This window comes from Podarcis vaucheri (assembly GCF_965113315.1).
Source record: "Podarcis vaucheri genome assembly, chromosome: 11".
NCBI classification, from domain to species: Eukaryota; Metazoa; Chordata; class Lepidosauria; order Squamata; family Lacertidae; genus Podarcis; species Podarcis vaucheri.
In genome coordinates this window covers 29,099,124-29,117,792 of record NC_138749.1, presented here as the reverse complement: position 1 = coordinate 29,117,792, position 18,669 = coordinate 29,099,124, and the positions used below count along the sequence as shown (strand labels likewise).

The 18,669-nt window shown below is 44.4% G+C and overlaps 2 protein-coding genes across 2 annotated transcripts in view; one reads left to right on the top strand and one right to left on the bottom strand.

Annotated features, from left to right (window-relative positions):
- The window catches only part of AP3B1 (adaptor related protein complex 3 subunit beta 1), a 143,538-nt gene extending 131,079 nt beyond the window's left edge, over positions 1–12,459 (bottom strand). Inside the window, exon 1 of the mRNA XM_082191883.1 lies at positions 12,441–12,459. The gene's annotated coding sequence lies outside the window, so the exon portion shown is untranslated. The remainder of the gene's footprint in view (positions 1–12,440) is intronic.
- Positions 12,460–14,572: 2,113 nt separating this feature from the next.
- The window catches only part of SCAMP1 (secretory carrier membrane protein 1), a 36,539-nt gene continuing 32,442 nt past the window's right edge, over positions 14,573–18,669 (top strand). Inside the window, exon 1 of the mRNA XM_082191971.1 lies at positions 14,573–14,790. Coding sequence (XP_082048097.1) covers positions 14,734–14,790 — 57 coding nt within the window. The 5' untranslated portion in view covers positions 14,573–14,733. The remainder of the gene's footprint in view (positions 14,791–18,669) is intronic.

Here is an 18,669-nt window from a genome sequence, read left to right as displayed (position 1 = left end):
AAGGGAGAATTCTGTTTGGTGAACTGAAAGTAATGAGATGCAGAAAATGGCACAAGGTACTTGCCAAAGATGTTGTTTTTGTTTCAAGCCTTGCAGATTGTGGACAGAGTGGAATGCTTTGGAAAGTGGCAGAAGGACATTTCTAGGTTTGTCTGGCAGGGCAAAAAGCCCCGAATAAAGTTTAAGATATTAACTGATGCAAAAGAGAGAGGGGGGTTTGCCCTGCCGGACCTAAGGCTATACTATGAAGCGGCAGCCTTCTGCTGGATGAAAGATTGGATTCTATTAGAAAACACTGATGTCCTAGATCTGGAAGGCTTCAACAATTCGTTAGGTTGGCATGCGTACTTGTGGTATGACAAGGGTAAATCATATGGAATGTTTAAAAACCATATTGTCAGAAAAGCAATATATATGGTCTGGAAAAAATACAAAGACTTATTGGAAAGCAAAACTCCGAGGTGGATCTCACCAATAGAGGCCAAAGCTCGGAAAACAACCAATATGGAGGCTTATTGGCCGAAATATTGGGAAATAATAGAAAATATTGAAGGTAACTGGAGATTGCAGAGCTTTGAAAAACTAAAGGATAAGGTGCAAAATTGGCTGCATTATGCCCAAATTAATGAGGTTTTTAAGCTAGACAAAAAAACAGGTTTCCAGGTGGAAAAATCGAAACTTGAGACAGAGTTGCTTGAACCAAAGACCAAGTTATTATCGAGAATGTATAACTTGCTGCTTAAATGGAACACTCAAGATGAGACAGTTAAACCAGCAATGATAAAATGGGCTCAGGACATTGGTTATAATATTATGTCTGATGACTGGGAAAGGTTATGGACCACCGGTATGAAGTTTACTGCATGTAATGCTTTGAAAGAAAACATTATGAAAATGGTATACAGGTGGTACATGACCCCGGTTAAGCTAGCTAAGATTTACCATTTGTCCGATAACAAATGTTGGAAATGCAAGGAAGCTGAGGGAACATTCTTTCACCTCTGGTGGACCTGCCCAAGACTGAAGGCCTTCTGGGAAATGATCTATAATGAGTTAAAAAAGGTGTTTAAGTACACTTTTCCCAAGAAACCAGAGGCCTTCCTTCTGGGCATTGTCGGCCAGAAGGTGTCTAAAAAGGATAGAACTTTTTTTATGTACGCTACAACAGCAGCAAGAATTCTTATCGCTAAGCATTGGAAGACCCAAGATTTGCCCACACTGGAGGACTGGCACACGCAACTGATGAACTACATGGAATTAGCCGAGATGACTGCAAGGATTCGAGACTTGGGAGAAGAAGCAATGGAGGAGGACTGGAAAAAATTTAAAGACTATTTGCAAAAGTATTATAAGTTATATGAAACATAAGATGTCGTGTGATTGGGAATCTAGCCCCAGTAACAAAACTTAATTATTTATGAAATTTGACAAGATTTATGAAAGAATCAAGGTTTAAATGGGTAAAAACGATATTATGGTATATTGCTCAGAGTATATATTGATCAAGAGATTTAAATTTAAACTGTAATTGAAAATAGAAAGAAACATACGAAATAAGGATATAATTTGCTGATAAATTTATTGTTAAGAAATGCATACTGCGAGGGATGGGGGAAGTCCAATGGAAATTTGAAATGAGTTATTGAAATGGTCGTGTTTTTCTTTTTCCTTTTTTTCTGGTCTTTTTTTTTTTTTCTTCTTACTTTTTGATCTCTTTGTTATTTCTGTAAAAAATGTAATAAAAATTATTATAAAAAAAAAAAAGAAAATGGCACAAGGTACAACACATTTCAGATGTGTTGCAGGGCAGGAAAAAGTAAGATTAGTTTTCTAACTAAAACATGAATGCTAAGGGTAACTACAAACTGCCTGCTGTGTGATGGCCAATCAAACTACCTGCATGGTAAACTGGCTGCTTGTTACTGTTCCTCAGATGTGTCAGTGTGACACCATTTCACCTCCTAGCTGAAAACTGCGTACAACCAGCTCCCTCAGATCAGTTGCCCTATTGTGAGTCTACAAGCAGCCTCTTGGCTCTCTGCGGTAACCCAGTAATGAAGAGGAAAAAAGGTGCAGAAAGGATACAGTCCAGAAACCAATAACATTTTGCAGAGAGTGAAACACTTAACTTATTTGCCCTAGTGTAAAATCTTTTCTAATATTTGATCATTCATAAATGGTTTCTGGATGGAATGTAACAAATTGTCTGAGAATCAGATCTGTAAGCATTTGCTACACTCAAGTGCGCTTGTATATGAACGAGGTGAAAAGGCCAATAAATTATTTTCTTGGCAGATCAAGGATGAGGAATTTGAGAGATCTATTTTGGAAACAACACTAGATACACAGATGGTAATTTCAGACTAGCAGAAAATTAATCAGGCTTTTTTGTCACAGAGTCCTCGTACAGTTTGCCTCAGTGCAGTGTCCATACAGGGCTCAGTTGTGGGAGCTTGAAGCTTTTAGACATGCAAGTTGGTGCTTTTGTAATGCAGTTTCTCTTCTCGGCTTTGAAAGGAAATAGAAATTTATCTGTTCGAAAGGTCAGAGAGCTCTTCCAAAGCTTTTGCTTTCATAGGTGATGCGAGGGGAAAACTGACTAGCACAAAACCACATACAGTGGTACCTCGGGTTACATACGCTTCAGGTTACATACGCTTCAGGTTACAGACTCCGCTAACCCAGAAATAGTACCTCGGGTTAAGAACTTTGCTTCAGGATGAGAACAGAAATTGTGCTCCAGCGGCGCGACAGCAGCAGGAGGCCCAATTAGCTAAAGTGGGGCTTCAGGTTAAAACAGTTTCTGGTTAAGCACGGACCTCTGGAATGAATTAGGTACATAACCAGAGGTACCACTGTAGTAAGAAAAGTATTGTATCTAAACCATAAGTATTTTTAAACTACAAAAAATAGGAAACATATTAATGCAGAGATTGACCCTCAATGTGAGTGTCTTATTTCACCAGTCACAAAGTGAATCAAACTTTTAGATTTTTTCACAAGGATTCCTAATGCAAATGCACACAAGAATGCACACACACTGGAAAAGATTAGCCATCTTGAATGTGTAACGGTGAGAATGCTGCCATCTACGCCAGGCATCCCCAACCTTTGGCCCTCCAGATGTTTTGGACTACAATTCCCATCATCCCTGACCACTGGTCCTGTTAGCTAGGGATCATGGGAGTTGTAGGCCAAAACATCTGGAAGGCCACAGGTTGGGGATGCCTGATCTAGGCTGTCAAGGTCAAAGTGTTACGTAATGTCATCTAGACTGTCAAAGACGGGGGGGGGGGAGAGAGAGAAACAATAGAAAATGGGAAAAGACTAAGTGCTCTTTCACACATGAAGCCAATGTGAAGAGGCATAGCTCAGTGACAGAGCATCTGCTTTGAATGCAGAAGATCCCCGTTCAATCTCCAGGTAGGTCTGAAAATGTCCCCTATCTGAAATCCATTAGAGCCACCACTACCAGTCAGTGTGGACAAATACTGAGCTGAATGGACCAATGATCTGAGTTCCTTTGTTCCAATATTCCAAACTTAACCAAATGTGAGACTGCAGTCATATATCAGCTTTGTAGAACAATATCACTGATGTGTTTTTCACAGAAGCAAACTCCTCTTTTCTGACTGATGTTAACAGAAAATCCACTTTATCATTCTTGGGTTGCAGGTGTGTTTACTCTGATGACATGCAGTAGAAGTATGGTGAAACTAACGTATCAGACAAAATCTTAGCTTGAAATTCTTTGCCACAATTGTGCTTTTGACTCTGTATTAATCTGAACAGATCAGGTTTACTAAATGTCTTTTCCAAAGGGAAGACTTCAGAGTAACTAAAACTCATTCTAAAGATTAAGTAACAAAGATACTTCAGCAGCCTGAAGTCAAATGGCAGGTTGAACTCATGCGAAGCTATGAACTACTCCAATTATCCCAAACAAACAGGTTTAAAACCCCTGTGGATTTCAGTAGCACTGTTACTTGGTTAACAGAGTGGCTGGAAGTCACCAGAACAGCTACTTCCCACAGTTCCTGATTTACTGCTGTAGTTTGCAATCCAGGTCACAGGGTACAGTTTGGGGAACAGTATTATGATATTTAGAGTTTCAATTTCTTATTTCACGATGTAATAGTTTACTATATATTTAACAAACAGTACACACTGTTTTATTGTAAATAGAACTTCTAAGTGGTTTGCAAAAATAAACATTAAATTTTCGGTTTAAAAAAACCAGGAACAAAAAAAATCAAAATAGAATTACAAGCAAGTTTAAGATAAAAACAAATAAAAACAGATGTTGACTTCCATGTGCTGGGAAAGGCTTGCCTGAATTTTTCTTTCTGTAATTCCAACTGTGAGCACCAGAGGTAGATGTTTTCACAAAAAACATTAAAATTAACTTCACTTAATAATCACTGCTTACTGCCACTATTAACATTTCCCAGTTTACACTTTATGAACAGGAATATAGTCTGGCATTTACCTCTAAGACTGAAATCCCATATACTGTATTCACTAAACCAGAAATAGACAAGTGTAACATAAGATTGTATTATTAAGTCCTTAACTTAGAAACATAGAATTGTATCGTTGGAAGAGACCAATCTCCTGCAATGCTCGAAGTTTTTGCCCAACATGGGGTTTGAACCCATGATCCTGAGATTAATAGTCTCATGCTCTAATAACTGAGCTATTCCAACAATTAGTGCTCTTAGTGCTACATGACTACCATAGTCATCCCCTATAAAGAGCAAAAAACTAACTATAGCAGGAATGCAATCCCCAACACATAACTGCACACATGGTTATTTTTATTGAGCTTTTCTGCTACACACAAAAAATGAAGAGAGTGAGGCCAGTGTAACAAGATGAATCTGCATAAATGCAGTTGTTGGCTGCTAGATGGGACTTGTGACAGTTGCAACCTACAATATGTGGTAGCGCTTTTACCAATAAATAGTTTATCCTAATGTTCAATAGACATCTAGCCTCCTGTAACTTGAGCTCATTAGATCTGGGCTCTCATTACAACAGCCTGTCGTGGCTCCCACTCATTGAAGAACTCAGGTTGCTGTTTCTATCCACAGCTTCAATGCTCAAATCAGCACACTATACAGTATAGGTAAACTGAAGTTCTGGGGCACAGCATACATGCACATGGCTGCACAAGCAAAGACAGAGACCGAGCAATGACATGGCCCCTGAAACACTGTTCCAAGGGAAAGGGGTGGGCACAACAAAGTGCAGCAACTGGTTCTGCTTCTTAGACTGGGCGTACAACCATCTGCTCACGCCTGCACTGGTGTCTCCATGACAGGCAATGGAGGAAGTGTTACTGCCTCATCAAAAGCTGATGGAACAGGCGGAGCAACAATCTCCTCTGGAGAGGTGGGACTGCACTTGGTTTCTGACAGCTCCAGAGGTGGAACTGTGGTGCGATAGATGAGCCAGAACCAGCTGCTGGCAGCTACAGTGGTGGAGCCTGTGCCTTGTACTGTGGGGATTGATGGGGAGATGGGACAAAGCGAGGGAAATTCCACATACACCCACCCACAAGATCGTCCCCAGGATCTCCTAACCTAGATAGAAAGCTTCCCCGCCCACTGGATCCCTCCCCAGTGTCATCTATTAATGCAGCTTAGAGTGGCATTAGAGATTTTCCCCTACTAGCTCTACATTGCTGACCCAGGTTCTGCTTGTGATCAACTGCAATCTAGATAGCTCTTTCACAGGTACTACTGCTAGGCCAGGAATTTCTCCATCCCATGCCTGTGCATTTTTGCCTTCTGCCTAAATGGAGAGTTTTGCAGTTGTTCCTGTGGAATTTCATTTTGTTAGTTTCATCACAGTTTTCCATTCCATCAAGCTTGATGAGGACTTTGAGGGGTTTTGCAACCAGCTATGAATCCTCATGACAGTATTATAATCGAGCCAGCATTTAGCCAGTTTGCTAATCAAAAGATCATGGGGAACTTTGTCAAATGTTCTGCTGAAATCAAGATAAATTACATCCACAGCAGAGAGAGCACTATTCTATGACACTATTCTATGAATGTTTACTTGAAGGGAAGTCATCTGTCTCTTCCACATATTTTGCCACTTCATAGCCTTGCAATCTGCCTAATGTAACCTATTATTTATTGGCCTTATCATCTGCTCAATATAAAATAGCTGAAATCTTCTCCTAGACCAGATAAACTAAATAGTTCAGTTTGCGTCATGTGGCGTACCATGAAACATTCTTACAGCTATTTTCTGCATTTTATTTTTCCTTACTAGCTTTTATTGTTCTCAAATAAAAGAAGTGGAAAATGTAGTAGAGTCAGCCAGTAAAACTTATGCTTCTGTTCAAAACAAGCACATTGGAAGAGTTTAATTTCACCAGCTACATTTTATAATATTTATGCAGTTCTTTGTTTGCTGCATTTCATGTGCAAAAACAAATACCTAAGTAGCTTTTACTAACAGGAAAAGAGAGCAAATGAGGATAGACATAAATGACACATTTCACCAGGTTTAATGGGGTGAGCAATCCTAAAAACAAGGTTATTTTCTTCTGACCCTCCATTTCCAATTTGGGATGTAGATGTAATGTGGTCCACTCATATAAGGCAGCCACATGGGTTCCACTTCACTGGCATACCTGAGTGTTGTCACACACAATAAAGTACCTTCTTAGAACTTAGATCAAGGGTAGGCAACCTAAGGCCTGTGGGCCGGATGCGGCCCAATTGCCTTCTCAATCCGGCCTGCGGACAGTTCGGGAATCAGTGTGTTTTTACATGAGTAGAATTCAGGTTTTTGGGAGTGACTATGGATCAGGGCATGACTTGGAGTGCAAATACCACTGCTCTGGTGAAGAAGGCCCAGCAGAGAATTTATTTCCTCAGACTTTTAAAAAAGAACAATCTGAGTGAGAGACTGCTGGTGTCCTTCTACCGAGGCTCCATAGAGAGCATACTTACATACTGTATTTGTGCTTGGTTCTCCAGTTGTACAGCTAGGGAGAGGAAGGTGCTCCAGAAGGTCATAACCACAGCCCAAAGGATTATTGGTCACCCTCTCCCACCTTTGGAAGAACTGTACGGTTCCCGTTGCCTTAGGAAAGCAAACAACATCCTGCGGGATCCATCTCACCCGGGATACAGTCTGTTTGCACTACTGCCTTCTGGCAGGAGGTATAGAAACATCAAGTCTAGGACAAATAGACTGAAAAACAGTTTCTATCCAAGAGCTGTGGCCTTTTTGAATGCTGTAACTCGATAGTGAGACCTGGGAGTTTGATGGGTGTGGGTGTGGGTGTGGTTGGAAGGTGGTTTGTTTGGTTGTTGCTGTTGTTTTGCTTTTGTTGTTTTTAAGGGTGGGCATCCAATTTCGTTGCACTGGTGCAATGTTGCACTAGTGTAATGACAATAAAGAATCTATCTATCTATCTATGTGTCCTTTTATTTAAAATGCATCTCTGGTTTATTTGTGGGGCCTGCCTGGTGTTTTTACATGAGTAGAATGTGTGCTTTTATTTAAAATGCATATTTGGGTTATTTGTGGGGCATAGGAATTCGTTCATCCCCCCAAAAAAAAAATAGTCCGGCCCCCCACAAGGTCTGAGAGATGTGGACTGGCCCATGGCTGAAAAAGGTTGCTGATCCCTGACTTAGATAAAAAACCTCAACAAAGATAGCTAAAGAATTTGTTGCTTGAGGCAGTGATCTAGGACAGTGTTTCCCAACCTTTTTTGGGCAAAGGCACACTTGTTTCATGAAAAAAATCTCGAGGCACACCACCATTACAGCCCCGTGACGTCAGCGCGCAGCGTCACGCCGGGAGGGACATGAATTGCTAGCAAATTACATAATCACTTCCTTGAGGGCTGGCTCATCTTCTCCGAAGGCAGAACCCCATTAATTAACAGCACAGACTCACACCATAGCCAAGACGAGGGGGGGAAACCTCAGTCATGCACAGTCATGCACATGTGGGGGCTAAATGAGGACGAAGACCGGGCAGAGAGCAGGGTTCAAATCACCCCACCTGGCCAGGACAATCCCTGGGTGCTCCCTTGGGCCACTCGCCTGACCCACCTCGCAGGGCTGTTGTTGCGAGGATAACATGGGGAGAACCACGCGCGCCCCCGGGAGCTCCTTGGAGGAGAAAGCGGGCGATGAATGCAATGCACGAAATATATGAGAGGCGACCAGGTTTTGCAGGTGAGGGGCCCCCGCCAGCCTCCGCTTCCAACACCCAGCGCAACGACGCCGAAGTTTCCCCCCGGGCTCGGCTCGGGGAGCAGCGCTGCTCCCCCCCAGCTCCCCTTCGCCCTCCCGGCTCTCTCTGCCGCCCACTGGGGACCCCCCTCACCTGCCAAGTCCGGAGCGCCGGTGGAAGTTGCATGCATGCATGCAGGGCGCCGCGTTGCCATTGCATTGCACTGCACTCCATGCAACGCCTGCACGCATGCATTGCCTTGCACGCCTGCCAAGGGGTCTCCCCGCGGTCCGATGCGTCCCCTCCGGCGCGGATGCAGCATTGCAAAAATAAACACCACCACCCCCCGACGCAGCCGTACCTGGGGGGCAGCCTCAGCCGCTCCGCCTCCGCGGGGATCCCCGGGCTCCATCCTGCCACCCGATCTCTGCGGGGGCGCAGGCAGGCTGCGCGGGGTCTGCGCGGAAGAGCCCCTGCCCGCCCGCCGCCGCTGCGCTCATTCCATGGCCGGGAGAAGAGCGCTTCAAACAAAACGCCCGGGCCACCAGGCTACGCTGGGAAACGTAGTTCGCGCACCCCGCGCGGGCGCGGAGCCCAAGGGCGAGGGGACTACGGATCCCGGCAGCCCCCGCGCCGGGGACGGAGGGGGAGAGGCCGGGTGCAAGGATGGAGGGACGGGTGGGCGAGCGAGTGAGTGGCAGCCGCCAAGCCTTGGCCGAGAGCCAGGAAGGGCCTTCCCGGAGGAGGAGGAGGAGGAGGAGGGAGGCGCAGAGCGGGAGGGAGGGAGGGAACCCCAGGGGTCATCTAGTGACGGCGCCCCAATCAAAAATTTGACTTTAAAAAACAATAATAATCTTTCAAATTTTTTAATTTTTCCCGCGGCACACCAGGCAACATCTCGCGGCACACTAGTGTGCCGCGGAACAGTGGTTGGGAAACACTGATCTAGGAGAACACCTTCATTAAGCAGGAGTTACTGTGTGTGTTTTACCACAGACCCTGAACCAGGAGAGAAGCTGAAAATCAGTATACCTGGGAGCTGTAAAACAGAAGCAGGTAAACAGTTGCCACATGACAGAAGATGAGGTCAGGCAATGAGACTTGGATGGTAAGGGGACGGTGGGTTGAAGGGCTGGAATGTGGAGGTAAACAGGGACTAGATCTTTGTCTCAACTTAGCCAGACCAAATATGACAAGCTAGCTGCCATAAAAATGGGGTTTGGGGCATATTGCACAAAAGCTAAAGTGTGGCTTTTGACTTAGGTTATGTACGTTGTAAAGAATATTCCTTTTAAATAAGCCAACTTAAGGATAATAAACAAAAGCTGCCCTTGGTGCTACAAAGAAATTGTATTTTAATTTCCCCCTATCAAATTAGGAGCATTGTATGGAATACAGAATATTGTCTAATACCTCAACGATACCAGGAAGAAATATGACTAAAAATGAGCATGTAATCTCATCAGTATCACAGCAGATGAAGATTTAACATGAGTATGGACATCAATTTCTGCTAAGCACCATCAGATTGATTTACCTGTAATTTCTAGTGCCATTAGAAAAGGATTGTGGGTTTACCTTATTGTAAATGTGTTATTTTTAGATACAGTGAAAAAAGGAGCACCCATCTTTTTGTTGTTTTTGTTTAGTCATTTAGTCGTGTCTACAAGCACAACAAAAAGATGGGTGCTCCTTTTTTCACCCATCTTTGTTTTATTACATTTACTATATGAAGATGGACCTGCATGATAGGAACAGTGGCACATGCTTTATTATCTAGCCTATTTAACTAAAGGGAAGGGGCAGATTTTGATCTGAAATTAAGGATTCAATAACCCTAGGCACACTTATGTTGGAGCAAGCCTCACTGAACTTAACAGGGCTTACTTCTGAATAAAATTCAATGCATTGGATTGGCCCACATAGCCTTAATGATAGATTATTAATTGCCTAAATACCTTTTTAGCTTGATTGCTTTTTGATTAGGCTGCAATTAAAACTTGCAACCTAATCAAAAGGCAATAAAGCTAACAAGAAGGGAACTTGGGACAGAGCCATCATGGACAACTCTTGGATGTTTATGCATAAAGAGCATGTGCTTATGCATAAAGCCCCCATTGGGTGGGGTCCTCACCATGGAGGCCTGAGGCCCAAAGATCTGATTTACATATGGGCTGAGCTAGCTGCAGCGCAGGGCCTTATAATCTAGGGGGGCCTTGGCCTCTTGCAAAATAAAAAATTAAACAGGCAGATTTTACTATATAGGCCCAGTTGCTTAGTAATATTAAACATGTGGTGTATGAATCTATGACTGTATAACAGTTACACAAGTGCATACTCTACTGTTTAGTAAATTTCACAGAGGCTTTAAAACTACTCAGAATCAAATGATAAAGCAATACAAGTGTTCTGATCGCTGCATTTTATATCACCGTGAATCACAATATTTAATTTTGACTTTTTGTGAAAAAAATGATGAGTAAGCGCTATGAAAGTGCTGCTAGTAAATGAAAGCAACAAACAAACAAACAAACACAAGGAAATACTCAAATGTTTAAAGCCAATCATGTCATGTGGCTTTGTACACCAAGCAGAAACAGTCCTACATAATCCGTCATATAGAACATTCATGTTTACAAACAAAAGAAAATAAAGTAGACTACACTGAGTAGTCTGAGCAGACTGAATAACAACCAATTCATATACAGAACACAGCCTCCCAAGACCTTCAAGGAGAATTGTTGTCGGTAACAACCACTACAAGTACAGAAACAACTGGAGAAAGTGACAACGAAGTGATAGGACCTATGACCCAAGAATTAACACAAGGTGCTGAAGGAACATACCATGAGATGGTTGCAGTTCAAGCTCTTTACTGTCTTAAAGTATTGGAAAATAAAGCAAATTACCTGAGTGAAAACCCTTACATTGCAGACACAAAAATACCAATAGTTCATGCTACTAGTGATTTTAGAGACAATAATGTCATAGGTTTATGGTCCACATTAAATAACAAGGAAATATCATTCTGGGTTGAGAAAGGTCTATCGGAATGTCAGCACTGGGATGGGCTTTTTACCACTTTGAAGCAAACATCTAAAAACCAAGTCTGGATCTGTTCAAAAAATTATTCTATTCCACCAAAGTAAATGGATAAATCAACCCTCAAGAATGGCTAGTGTATTCCCCCACAAAAGGAAGTGTCTACCGTTTTGTGCACAAACCTTTCTCTAACCAAACTACCTCAACTACAACTTTAGGTTCTACTGGATTTGATGATTGGCATCACACTTATCTTGTTCAAACCCATGGAAACTCTAAAAATCATACAAACTCTCTGCTAACGTACTTAACAAGAAAGTGTGCTCAAACACTCACATAAAAGCTCAAAGAACCAATCAAAGCAGGATTACTGGAGCTGCCTGTACTTCAGCGAGTTATTGCAGTGATTTCCCTTTTGGGGGAACGTGGCTTGGCATTTCATGGAAATGATGAAACATTTGGTTCACCAGACAATGGTAACTTTCTCAGATTGCTTGAATTAATTGCAAAATTTGATCATTTCCTGTGCGCTCACATAAATCAGTATGGAAGTAAAGGCTCTGGTCAGCTATCATACTTCTCCAAAACCATATGTGAATAGGTTATCCAGCTGATGGCTTATACAGTACAAGAAGCAATACTGAGCAACATCAAACAGGCAGGTTATTTTAGTTTATCTGTTGATTCAAACCCTGATGTTTCCCATGTTGATCAACTTACTGTCATGGTTAGATATGTTTCTTCTAGCGATGGATCACCAGCTGAATGCTTTCTGAGTTTTTTGAACTGAAATACCACACCAGTGAAAGTATGGTTGAGCCAATACTGAACTACTTCACTGAACATATGATTTCAGTACATATGATTTCAGTAAATCATATGACAATGCAGCTAATATGGCCGGAAAATATAACAGCATTCCACAAAATATTCTGGAAAGGAACAAGCTTGCAAAGTTTATTCCATTGCACTGGACATTCCCTAAATCGAGTTGGACAAACCACAGCTGACTTGTCCCCGGATGCAGTGAATTTTTTTGCCGTAATAAATGAGCTTTATTGTTTTTTCTCATCTTCTGCAAAAATATCAGCCTCTTGAGTCAAAAGTTCCTAAACATTTATCATATGCAAGAAGGGAGGCTAACGCCAAAGCTACTGCAGCTATTAGTGAAAGTTATGCTTACTTACATTGTTGAAGCCCTCAGTCATATTTACTGTGATGAATCTGAAAAAGGAGATGCTAGACGACAGGCTGAAAATCTGCAAAAAATGGAAGGATTTTAATTAATTTTCATGTTTTAGTTTTGGACACACTTTCATAAAGTTAGAAAGGCACTCCAAAGTCCACAAATTTCATTAAGCACATGTGCAAATATTTGCTGCTCACTACTGCAGTTCATATCAAACACTTGGGTTAATTTTGATGAAATTGAACGGCAAGCAAAATTCACTTTACCAGAGTACAAAACTGTCAAAACAAAGCAGACTATGGGGGGCGGGGCGGTGATAGAACAGCATCCAAAGCCCGAGACTTTGCTCACATTGGTCACAAATACCTATTCCCAAGAAGAAGAAGAAGAAGAAGAAGAAGAGGAGGAGGAGTTTGGATTTGATATCCCGCCTTTCACTCCCTTTAAGGAGTCTCAAAGCGGCTAACATTCTCCTTTCCCTTCCTCCCCCACAACAAACACTCTGTGAGGTGAGTGGGGCTGAGAGACTTCAGAGAAGTGTGACTGGCCCAAGGTCACCCAGCAGCTGCATGTGGAGGAGCAGAGACGTGAACCCAGTTCCCCAGATTACGAGACTACCGCTCTTAACCGCTACACCACAAGGGCAAAGTTATTCTTAAAATGTAATCTGAAAAACAATTACAAATAGGGTTAAATTGGGGGGCGGGATATATGCAGCTCAAACCTATCCACATTTTACTCAGGAGTCATACTGAACTAAGTGATCCCTGAAATAAAGGAGACTCTTTTGAAACAGTCATCCTGCAAAATTGTTGTCTACTTTTTAAACACTTGTTTTCTCATGCACTATCTTATTTGATCCACAAGGAATCCAGTTGTATTTATTCCTAAGCAATATAAGACCAGAGCCTGAAATTCATAGGACATCCAGAAAGGTTGTGGAGATAACTTCTTAAACTAATGATTAAAACACAACCACCATGATGGGTGGTATTCAACTAAGTAGACCCACTGAAATTTATGAACATGACTAAGATCCATTGATTTCAGCAGGTTTAATGTGAGTGGAACTTAGCTGAATACCACTCATTTTAATTCAGTATCACCACTGAAGTGTTTGTGAACAGCACTCAGGGAATCCCCATGTGTTACAAATAGAAAAAAGGAAGAACATCTGCCTCAGAACATCAGGAATAACTTTCTGACAAGATTCAGGTAGGTAGCCATGTTGGTCTGACACAGTCGAAATAAATAAAAAAATTGTCCAGTAGCACCTTAGAGACCAACTAAGTATGTCCTGGATATAAGCTTTCGTGTGCATGCATACTTCTTCAGAAAGCTTATACAGTGGTACCTCAGGTTAAGTACTTAATTCGTTCCAGAGGTCCGTACTTAACCTGAAACTGTTCTTAACCTGAAGCACCACTTTAGCTAATGGGGCCTCCCACTGCGGCCGCGGCGCCGTAGCCCGATTTCTGTTCTCATCCTAAAGCAAAGTTCTTAACCTGAAGCACTTTTTCTGGGTTAGCGGAGTATGTAACCTGAAGCGTATGTAACCTGAGGTACTACTGTACACAAAAGCTTATACCCAGAACATACTTAGTTGGTCTCTAAGGTGCTACTGGCCAATTTTTTTATAACTTTCAGACAGTGAGAGCTGTTCGACAGTGGAACGGACTTCCTCGGAAGGTAGTGCACTCTCCTTCCTTGGAAGCTTTTAAGCAGAGGTTGGGTGGCCATCTTCCATGGATGCTTTAGTTGAGATTCCTGCATCGCGAGGGATCGAACTAGATGACCCTCGGGATCTCTTCCAACTCTACAATTCCATGACCCTATGAAAAGTTCGCCCCTTCCTCTCTCACCTATAAGGCGAGAACAAAACCCTTAAGAGAATAAGGGACTCTTCCATAGAAGTACACGAAGGAAAGAGGATGGGACGGAAAGCAAGAGCAGGCCACCTCCCCACACACTTTCGCCGTCCTCTTTTGAACCTCCGCCTCTCTTTCCGCCAACCCATCTCCCTTTCACCCTTCCATTTTAATCAGGTGCTGGCGCAGCTTTCTACGTCACTTCCGGGGTGGCCATTTTGGAGGCCTTCGCGCCCAATCGGCTTGCTCCGTGTTCGGGAGGAGGGGCGGGCACTTCGTGCCGGATCTACCTGCGCTGACATTGGCGGGGGAGGGGGGAGCCACACGAAGCAGCCTGTGGGGCGCTCGGCCGGAGTCGCTGTCCGCCGCCGCCGCCATCCGCGCATCGCAGCGCCCGACAGACCCCCCTCCCCTCCCCGCGCCATGTCGGACTTCGACAGCAACCCTTTCGCCGACCCGGACCTCAACAACCCTTTCAAGGTAAGAGCAGCGGGGAGGCGGCGGCGACGCTTCGGGCCGAGAAGCCGGGCGTGTCGCGTTGACGCGGGTTCGGTGGCGGGGAGGCCCGTGGGCTAAGGTATTCCCCCCCAAGTTCCGTGAATGGACCTGCAAGGTCCTCCCCCTCGCCGCGGGGGCCTCGTCTCCGGCGTGCCCCACCCCCCTCCCCCTGGACCCGCCGCGTTTGCCGGGGAGACCGAGGCGCCTCTTTTGTGCTGGGAACGGGAGGGCGAGTCCTCCTCCTCCTCCTCCTCTCGGCTCTTCTGTGCTCCCGCTCCGGGCCTTCCTTGTTTTCCTTGCGGGAGGAAAGGGCTCCCCCCCCCCCATTAAGGGTCTCCCGGGTCCGCCGCTCTGGTGTCCAGGTGGGCGGAAGGCAGGAGGGGCGGGTGGCTCTGCGTCCCAAGATGCGCTCTGCCTCAGGCAGCAGACCTGGCCAATAGATGCTGCCGGTAACAGCATCTTCCTCTCCGATCTCTTATCTGGCCACACACGGTCCGTAATGGAAAATAATTCCTAGTCGCTTTCAAAGCTGCCAATAGGTTCCTAAAAGGGATGCTAGGACTGAAGGTCTCCCAAGAGGCGATCATCTCCTTTGCCTGCCACCTGTTAATGTTCTGTAGAGAAGGCTTTGCTTTAAATTTTGTTTTTTAGCTGCCGTTGCAATTCCTTGCTGCTGAAAAGGTCTGAAGTCAGGATGTGAGGTCTGACACCGACTGGTTTGGTTTGAACTAGGATTGAAGAAGGCTGGAGTAACCGTCTGAGCTTAGTTTCAGTGTGTCTTGGGATCTCTTTTGAGCAGTGTCTGTATTCAGCTTATTGATGTAATATCTGGAGTAAAGTAGACGTACATGTCGACTTTAATTGTGGATGGAGTTTATAGAAAAGTGGTGAGCAAACAGTTTTTATGGGATCTGGTGGAATTCCCTCCCCAAAGGCTTTTGAAATAGAAACTTCAAAATATTTTTTCCTTACTAACTTTGAAAGCATGCTTTCTTATTTAGACAATCATAAACTTAATCAATCCGGCCCTAGTATAGCACAGAACACCTTAGCAGAGTTAACCTATGTAGAACTTTGAAGTTTAAAGGCAGAGCTGTGAAGTCCACTTTCAAAATAAATTCAATGCATGGTTGCTATTATGTTGGTTCTAAAACATGATTCTACACCAACCTAAATAAATCTAATATTTAAAAAAACAAGTCCAATTGTTATGGTTCTTTCCGCACATTTGGTGAGGCTTGTAAAAATTCTCCCGTGAACTCACAACCTCTAAATTACAATTCTCAGAGTTGCCTGGGAAAAGGGAGTAACTATTAAATCGGGTCAAGTCTGTGATGCAGATCATCCTAAAAATCATGACATCTTGATAGCCTAACAATTGTATTATGGTTTGAGTTTTTATAGGCCAGTAGCCCACATGTTATATAGGGACGCGGGTGGCGCTGTGGGTTAAACCACAGAGCCCGGGACTTGCCGATCAGAAGGTCAGCGGTTCGAATCCCTGTGACAGGGTGAGCTCCCATTGTTCGGTCCCAGCTCCTGCCAACCTAGCAGTTCAAAAGCACGTCAAAGTGCAAGTAGATAAATAGGTACCGCTCTGGCAGGAAGCTAAATGGTGTTTCCATGCACTTCTCTGGTTCGCCAGAAGCGGCTTAGTCATGCTGGCCACATGACCTGGAAGCTGTACGCCGGCTCCCTCAGCCAATAAAGCAAGATGAGCGCCGCAACCCCAGAGTCAGCCACGACTGGACCTAATGGTCAGGGGCTCCTTTACCTAGCCCACATGTTTGGATGGCTTTTCTATTGTGAACTTACTTTCAAGACTGCAGTAGAGACTATGGGTGTAGCCAGGATTTTTGTTGGGGGGGCAGAACCAACGTGATTGGTCAGTTAGTTAAGTATTTCTATTGTTTTACTTGATCTTGGAGGGGCAGCTGCCCCCCTGGCTACGCCCATGGTAGAGACTTGTAGGACCAGTGTAAGGCAAGGATGGCTAATCCTTGGCTCTTCAGATGATGCTGGACAAAAACTCGCATTATATCTGAATGTTGGGTTCAGGACTGCTACAACATTTGGATGGCTTCAGATTTGCAATCCCTGGTGTGATGTGTGATGTGATATTGCTTGATAACTGCGGTTTACGGGATTTAATTCATTCTCAGGTTGTGTAATGAGCCTAAGTTGCACAATAACTTTTAAATTCTCATTTTCAATGAAAAGGTTTAGGCTTCCTTTATAAAAGTCAAGATAAACAACTCATGAATAGAATCATAGACTCAGAGAACTGTAGAGTTGGAAGAAACTCTGAAGGTCATTACTCCAAGTTCTCCAAGCCCTTGAATGTGCAAAACAAAGGAATTGCTAAGTATCTAGATGGGTATAATATAGTACAGTTTACTAGAGAGAGCCCCAGTTCTTCTTGTTGTGTACTGCTTACATTATCAAAAGTCTAGCTGTCAATATTAAATTAGTCAGACGAGACCTCCATCTGCAGGTTTCAAATTCAACTACATGTGTAGTTGTATGTTTTAGCATATGTTGTAATGATGATTGTCAGGGAACTGACATCGGAGGAAAGGGAAGTGGCAAGGCTCCCAGAGACTGGGAGAGAGTCAACAGCCAAAGCAGGGACCAGCAGGGGGAGCGCCGGGTCTCTGGAGGAGGATCTCAGTAATGCTGAGAGAGACGCAGCAGCCCAGGCAGGAAGCAGCAGGGGAGAGAAAGGGGTGAGAGACACTTCGAGCGAAAATAGCGGGGAGGTGTCAGAAGCAGCTGCAGGGAGACCCATGCTGCGCCGGAAGCTGCCACGTCGTGAGTCCAGGAGACGCGTTTCCGTTAAGGAACTTCTTTGCTGGAAGCGCTTCCGCAGACAGCCACTGTCAGACTCTACTAGTGACTAGAGCAGACATGTCTGAGGAGCTCTGTCACACACAGAGGTTTGTGGGGTCGCACAAACTCTGAAGGGGCACCATTTTAAGCACAAGCAGCTAACCATCCCCTGACAGCAGTCTGACAGTCTCTGTACGCTGCCTGTGCAGGAGAAAGCATCATGAGCAACCCAGTCGGAACCGGAGACGCAGGGGTTGGAGCTGGTCCAAGCTTGGAAGAAAGGTATCAAGCTCTGGAGGTCCAACTTGCGCTGCAGACGGCGAGGCTCGAGGAGAGAAGGGCTCAGGATGCTGACAAAAAGGGGAGAACCACTCAGTTCCCCAGAAAGGTACCAGGATTGGTGCAGAAGTTTGGGGGGGACCCCAAGGATTACCATGCCTTTAGGACTGAGATGCAATATGCTCTGAATGTGCAGTTTGATGAGTTCCCTGATGAGGAATCGCGAGTTGCTTTCGTAATTGGGCATCTTGAGAAGGGGGCGCGGGACTGGGTTCGACGCCTGATGGCAACGCACAACGATATCCTAAAGGACACTATGAAATTCTTTCGTGCAATGGATATCATGTTTTCCAGCGATATTGAGGAAGGGGTGGTACGCAGACAGCTAATGGCTTGCAAGCAGGGAAGCAGATCTGTCCGTGAGTACTGGACTGAATTTACCATGCTGATTCACAGATTGGGGTGGGATTTATCGGCGGCACCCATTCAGATGCTATTTGAAGAAGGTCTTTCTTCAGCTGTGAAAGACGAGCTGGCCAGAAGCCCCAGGGCGGGGTCTATGGATCAGCTGACCAAATCTGCGCTGACCATTGGAGCGCGCCAGGAGGCAAGAGCCTTGGAGAGGCGGGAAGGGAGAGGGGAACGTTGGAAGGAGTTACGCATTCCAGACATTCCTGAGCCAGCTTTCCCGCCGGCAGAGCCGATGGAAATCGGAACAGCCCGCGCGCGCGCAGTTTCAAAGCCCAGTGAGGG